This window comes from Gavialis gangeticus, unplaced genomic scaffold, assembly GCF_001723915.1.
Source record: "Gavialis gangeticus isolate Ggan-Ray unplaced genomic scaffold, GavGan_comp1, whole genome shotgun sequence".
NCBI classification, from domain to species: Eukaryota; Metazoa; Chordata; order Crocodylia; family Gavialidae; genus Gavialis; species Gavialis gangeticus.
In genome coordinates, this window is record NW_017729018.1 from 10,668,322 (window position 1) to 10,675,037 (window position 6,716).

Sequence of the window (6,716 nt, forward strand, 5' to 3'; positions counted from 1 at the left end):
TTTTTTTTTTTTTTTTTTTTTAAATCCATGCCTGATCTAAGCTTCAATAGATGACAGCTGTGACAAGAGGGGACAATGTTATAAGTATTTTGTTGTAGTCATGCTCTTATACACTGCAGTCTGCTAAGCTCTTATCCATTTTTATCTTAAATACAGAGCATTAAGAGTCAGGACCGCAAATCAGAAAGCAGAGAAAGGCAAAGTATTGTGCCATTCGACAAAATTAAAGCACAGCGGAAAATGAGAGAAGCAGAACAACGCCGGTAAGCGGCAAATTGTTTTGAAATTGTTCCTTTTCTGATTTTGGTGACTGGTCTTTACCTAAAGCCATGTAACAGGGATGACTCAATTCATAGTTGGTATTTTAAGTAAACCTTTTTTTTTCTCTACTGAGAATAGCCTATGTTGATACCTGCTCTCAGGTCACACAGCATGATGCCATAAGCCCTAGAATTGTCTAGAAAGCACTGGTTGAGATCACATAAGGAAAGTACAACTCAGATTTGTCTTCCTTTTTTACTTCCTATTCTGCATGTAGGTTCGGGGGTGCGGGGTTACATTTATTAAATATACTCTCCTCTTTTAACCCAAGGCGCGCACAGTCACATGGGGAAGAAGAAAATCCCCTAAAACAGTCCTTCAGCTTAGTGCTTTCAAGAATGTCAGGGTGGTCTCTACTTCAATATAGAATAAATCTCTGTAGTGATTTACTGATTGTTCCTCGAAAATGCATTCTTTGTGTCTGAGGATAGAGACCTAGTACAGATAGTAACATATTTCTCTGCTTCTCTAATCTTTTACTGTTGTGTATAAGGATGCAGGTGATATATTCCACATCTAAATTTTGTGCTAAGCTTCTAGTTTGAATTTAATCTTAAATCATTCTTCTGCCTTTGCAGACCTCATAACTTATTCAAGGAAAGTTAGCTGTGGGCAAGGGAGAAACATTTTCATAAGTCATCAAGCCTGTTTATGGATAAATCTTAAAGAGTTAGTATCTGTCCACAGATCTAAAGCCCCTGTATATGGTTTTGACCCTCTAACATTGAGAATTTGAAAGAAGACTGAAGTTGCAGATCTGAGCCTCCGCAGCTTTCTCACTAACCAGTCCCAGTTTTCCATCTTTCGAGAGTCTGTCTATGGTATTAGGAGCAGAAGAAATGAACTTGGGGCATTTGGGGTGAGGATCACATGGCCACACACTTAACATTTTAGATCAACAAGGCTGAGTGTGCCTTCAAGGACGCATGTTGGGGGAGGCAGCGTAACTGAGTTGAGTTGAAGGAGCGGATTCCCCCTTGATGCTGAATACTCGTGTGTCTGATCAGAAGAAAGTAGACACAAATTAGTTGTTATTATGGCTCTAAGTTTTTTGCTTTGCAGTTCATTTTCAGCGCTGAAGGGTTACATCTCTAAGCCTTTCATCTTTCTGTATGAACAGCACCCGTGAGCGTCGGGAGAGACAGCAACACCTGCAAGCCCTCCGGGAACGGGAGGAGAGAGAGAGGCTTGAGATTGCTCGCGAGAGACTAGAAATTGAAAGGCAGCGTCTTGAAAGAGAACGGATGGAAAGAGAGCGGCTGGAGAGAGAGCGAATGCACATTGAACATGAGAGAAGAAGAGAACAAGATCGCATCCAGCGCGAGCGAGAAGAGCTGCGGCGTCAGCATGAGCAGCTACGCTATGAGCAGGAGCGTCGATCTGCAATGAGGCGACCATATGACATTGATGGAAGGTGAAAGCAGCAAATGCAGAGGAGAAATCATTAGCTCCCTGGTGTAGGTGGGAAAGCTTAAAACCCTTGAGAGACCCCCAAACCACGAAGAGAGCTGGGTAGGGAAATGGTCATCCAAGAGGGATATCAAGTCTGAATTATAGGCAGTAGTGTGTGACTGTTTGTCACTGTTAAAGCCTTACAAAAAGGCATGAAACTGTTTATTTAGTCATGCCACTGTATGCTGATAGCTTAGAATAAGCACCTCTAATGATGGACATAGTCACAAAAGAAACCTTATTTCAGGCTGTAACTCCCTCCAAGTGCTGTTGGAAGTCCCATGTTTGTGGCTTCTAGGATTAAAGCAATCTATTTTGGGGCCTCTAACAGGGAAAAATAGACTGGGAGGATTTTCTGTGGTCATTTTGTCCATTTAAAGATACCAATGCAGGGTGAATAAAATATTTATTTTCTAGTTTCAGTACACACAGATTTTTTTGGTGTAGAGAGGGTGGTGATAATGGTGTAACATACAGCAGTCCTTTTTTCCTGAAACCCAGGTATATTAATTATCAAGTCAGCATCTTAAATGCTGCAGAATAGAAATGGAACATTTTACTTTATAGTGAGATTTAAGAGAATAGAAGTGGGATGAATTTCTTTTTTAAATACAAGAATGACATTTATACTAATTTATTTGCATTTATACTGCCTTTGCTCTGCTATATTCTTTTCTCTTTACATGTCGCTCTCTTTCTGATGAAAGAAAATCGTTTAAGCTGTTAATAGTTCTGTTTGTTATTGGGTGGGGGGGAAGCAACCAGTTGAGATCAGGTAGGGAAGAACAGAAAAGAAGTCAGTGTTGACTAAAATATTGTTTGGGACATTCCCTTTCTTACAAGGCGGGATGATCCTTACTGGCCAGAGGCAAAGAGAATGGCAATGAATGATAGATACCACTCTGACTTCAGCCGCCAAGATCGTTTCCATGACTTTGACCACAGGGATCGTGGCCGTTACCAAGACCATTCTATAGACAGGTTAGTGCCTTGTCTCCCTGCACTGCCTGAGGCCAGAGGGCAACGTTGCACTTCAAAGGGCATGTTTCTGTGTTGGGTTTTTTTGTTTGATAAATACTAAACATTTCTGTTAAGAGTCCTTGGAACATGTTTCCTTGTCTGACTGATCTTTTTCATTGGTATGCGCTGATTTTTGGTGTTGCAGTTTCCTGATTCACAATGTGTTTAAAAGCTCATGTTCACATATAACTGAGATAAAGGTGAAATAGAAAACCAAGGAAGTCCAAAGACAACATAACAAACAGAATATGCTATGTGGTGGGAGTGCTTTGTGGGTTTTGCATGTTCACGTGAGCTTTGCTTTTCACTGAGCAGCTGTGGAAGCCAGAGGGGAACAGCTTTGTTGCACAGTGTCTGGGGAAATCCTGCCCTCGACTGTTAGCATAAACTACTGTATTATTAATTTTACCATAAGGTTCTGACATAGATTGTTCCCTTTACAGGAGAGAAGGATCCAGAACAATGATGGGAGATAGAGATGGACAGGTAAGTTGTGTTTGAATAGAATCTTTAAAAACAGAATGGCTTAATTTTTACAAACTGAATTCCTGCGATGAATGTCAGATTTAAGTTGTTCACTGAAGTAAGCGATGTAGAAAAATAGACCCCCCTTGTAAAGTTTTATTTTTTTTAAGAACAATGTATTTATTGTGAATCTGTCACAGGTGATTACTTTGGCCCTATAAATACAGCTAGCAAATATGTCAAAAAGTTATAAACCGTTGCAAAAGGGAGGGTGGGTGGATACCATATGTGAGTATGTCAAAGTTTTTTATAAACCATTGTAAAAGGGAGGGTGGGCGGATATTGTACAGGTATCATGCAGGGGTACAAGTGAGCAAGCAAGTCATTGGAAGAATTCCACAAAGCAATGATCAAGATACTGAGAGCCAATATGGAGTTCATGAAAGTTGCTGAAAGTTGTTTGGAGGAAAATGTACTGCTCCAAAAGAATAACCCAAGCAGTAAGATTCCTAGATGGGTCTTACAGTGTCCAGCTGTCCTCAAATGCCCTCTGCTGATGGATGAGTTATTAAATGGGGTAAGTTTTGATTAGCACTAACCAAGTCAACAGTCAGTTTCAACATGCCCTTTGCCTTTCAGCATTATCCAGATGAGCGGCACGCAGGACCAGACCGCCATTCGCGGGACTCACGGGACAGCTGGGGCAGCTATGGGTCTGACAGAAGAATGAGTGAAGGGAGGGGGATCCCCCCGCAGTCCCGGTTAGTATGTGGAAGTGAGGGCCGTCACTCACCAGCACTTGATGAACTTGCTAAAGAGTGACAGTGTTCACAAATGTAAATTCTTTCTCCAGATAGTTTCATCAAAGGTCTGTTCTTTCCCAGGCAGGCAATGAATTTACACATGTAGCTCCTTTGTGCATCATGAAGCTCTGTAATAAGCAGCTGCTGTGCAAAATGCTTTGCTTGTAATTTCAACTCTTGTGAGGCTTTCTCTTATAGAGGTGATTTTAATTCTCTCGCTGGTACTGCTGAAATTCAGACTTGCAATATTGGAAGCAACCTCATAAGAACATTACAGGGCCAAACCAATGGACCATCCAACCCAGTATGCTCTCTGTCAGTGGCAGGAGTGGATGCTTTAGAGAGAGAGCATTGAACCAGGTATATCTAGAGTGATCCATCCCCTGTTCATTACCCTCCCCACATCCACCATCATTAGTTTAGAGATGCCAGAGGACACATCTCTGATCTGTATTCAGTTTAATAGCTATTAAGAGATCTATCCTCTGTCAATCTTAGTCCCTTTTTGAACCTGGCTGTACTGTCTGCCTCTACAACCTCCTTTGGGAATGAGTTCCACAAGTTTTAACTATGTGCTGCATACAGAAGTGTACCTTCCTCTTGTTAGTTTTAAACCTGTCTCCTACTAATTTCACTGTTTCAGCCCCCAGGATCTAATGTTCTGGGACTTGGTGAATAACAGTCCCCTGTTTACTTTTGTCAGCACCCTTCAGGATTTTATAGACTTGTATCATACCCCTTCCACCTTCTCCTTTCCAAACTGACATGTCCTTTTGGTCTCGTAGTATGGCAACTGCTGCATACCTCTGATCGTTTGGTTTCCCTTCTCAATACCTTTTCAAATTCTACTACATCCTTTTCGAGATGCAGAGACCAGAACTGTACACACTACTCCTGGGTCATCAAATCCAACCCCTCTTACAGATGCAGGATTTTGTGTTCTTAAACCATCCCAATTAAAAGCCTATTCATCCTCCTCTTGAAAACCTCTCGTTAAGGAGATTCCCCAAGTGCCCTAGGCAGCTCGTTCCATTGTCCTGCTGTTCTCACCGTGAAGGAAGCTTTTTCTGAGATTTGATCTAAATCAGCTTTGCTGCAGTTTAAACCCATTGCCACGTGCCTGGCCCTCTGTGGCAAGAGAGAGCAGTCTTTTCTACCTTCTGCGTGGTAGCTTTTCAGCTATTCAGAAAGTGTTCACTCATGCCCCTTAATCTTCTTTTTCCAAAGCAAATGTATGGGTTTTTCAGCCTTTCCTCCTGCAGCTTGTTCTCTAACCTCTTTATCATCTTTGTCACTTGTCTCTGAATCTCCCCCTTGCTCCCTCCCTCTGCTGGTTTCTCTACAGTGTCTTTGAAGAGGGACTAGCTTGTAGCTGAAGGGCTGGATTTGCAACTGTATTAAATGAAAGTGACACCAGAATCTTGGCAGAAAACCCAGCATGGGACCACTTTGAAATCCCAGCCCCCTCTGCTGAGCCTGTGAAGTGGCAGGCACACCTCGTCAGTCCTTGGGAAGAGTGCTTTGTTTTTCTGAAGGGACGACAAGCTAGTAAAAATGCATCCAGAGCTGAAAAGTCTTAATTTCTTTTAAATAACCTAGGCTGCAGGAAACGAAAACATTCTTGGATTGATCAGAATGGTAAGCCCTAAGTACTTGGAGGAGAAATCATGAGGCATCGGATTTACCTTGTAGGATAAATTGGATTAAGAAAATCCTGTTTCCTTATTTGTTAGAGCAGATTAAATTGAAGACTATTGTAAACAGGATTGGAACATACCTTGGTAAATTACTTTAGCATATTGGAGCCCAGATACTTTTCTGGTTAAGTTTCTTAGCCCCTTGTGAAGAAGAGGGTTTGTAAACCAGCCAGGTTTCTTTAGCTTAGAAGGGAAGCAACAAACAGCTGCAGGGCTCATCCATCATTCAGTAACCTTCTGTGTATTGAGCATCCTGATATGAATGATTGGGGCTCTGCCATGTATTTATGAATGAGGGGCTGTTTGGCTTCTCCCTGCACTGTCAAAATGATGAGGAATATTCACAAAAAATGTTTTTCTTTCTAGAGATGGACGTGACTGGGGAGATCACGGTCGAAAGTTTGAGGGACATCAAGATCGTTCGTGGCAGGGCAGCGTAGATGGAGGAATGATGGGGCGGGATCATGAGAGATGGCAAGGTACACCAGCTGCATAATCGCTTATTGTGCTTGCTCGCCCTTTGGTAGTTGATGTATGAGGTATTCTTAACATCCCAAATAAGGTAAAATAGAATATGGGGGTTTTGATAATAGGCAGTGTTTAAGCTTCCTTTTTTTTATTTCCAGGTGGTGGCGGTAGAGGCAGACCTGGCCATGTGATGCATCGGGGAGGCATGTCAGGGTAAGAAGCTATGCCGAGCACTTGGTTTGTTCACATTCTTCCTTTTTTTAAATTGTTTTTTTTGTGCTAGAACTGTTCAGTGTAGTATCTTGAGACAGCAAAATAATTGAGTTACGCGAAGTGAAATCCTTCCGTTGCCAGGTTTGTCGTTTACATTAAAGACAGTAATAAACTATCCCCATGATTTTTTGTATAGCACATTTTACTGAAGAGTGAAAATCATGCAGAGATGAAACAGCACAAGTTTACCTCAGTCTAACAAAAAAAAAAAAAAACC

General features: G+C 41.8%; 1 protein-coding gene across 7 annotated transcripts in view; it reads left to right on the plus strand.

Annotated features, from left to right (window-relative positions):
* Positions 1-6,716, plus strand: part of LOC109294892 (scaffold attachment factor B1-like) — a 30,139-nt gene that overhangs the window by 22,911 nt on the left and 512 nt on the right. For 4 of the 7 annotated variants that reach the window (XM_019513460.1, XM_019513467.1, XM_019513466.1 and 1 more), the window contains exons 14-20: positions 157-263; positions 1,442-1,735; positions 2,617-2,754; positions 3,237-3,279; positions 3,898-4,019; positions 6,125-6,237; positions 6,385-6,439. In XM_019513460.1, coding sequence (XP_019369005.1) covers positions 157-263; positions 1,442-1,735; positions 2,617-2,754; positions 3,237-3,279; positions 3,898-4,019; positions 6,125-6,237; positions 6,385-6,439 — 872 coding nt within the window. Of the gene's footprint in view, positions 1-156; positions 264-1,441; positions 1,736-2,616; positions 2,755-3,236; positions 3,280-3,897; positions 4,020-6,124; positions 6,238-6,384; positions 6,440-6,635; positions 6,711-6,716 lie in introns of those variants that run through there. The other 3 variants (XM_019513461.1, XM_019513464.1, XM_019513463.1) reach the window with 3 other exon arrangements.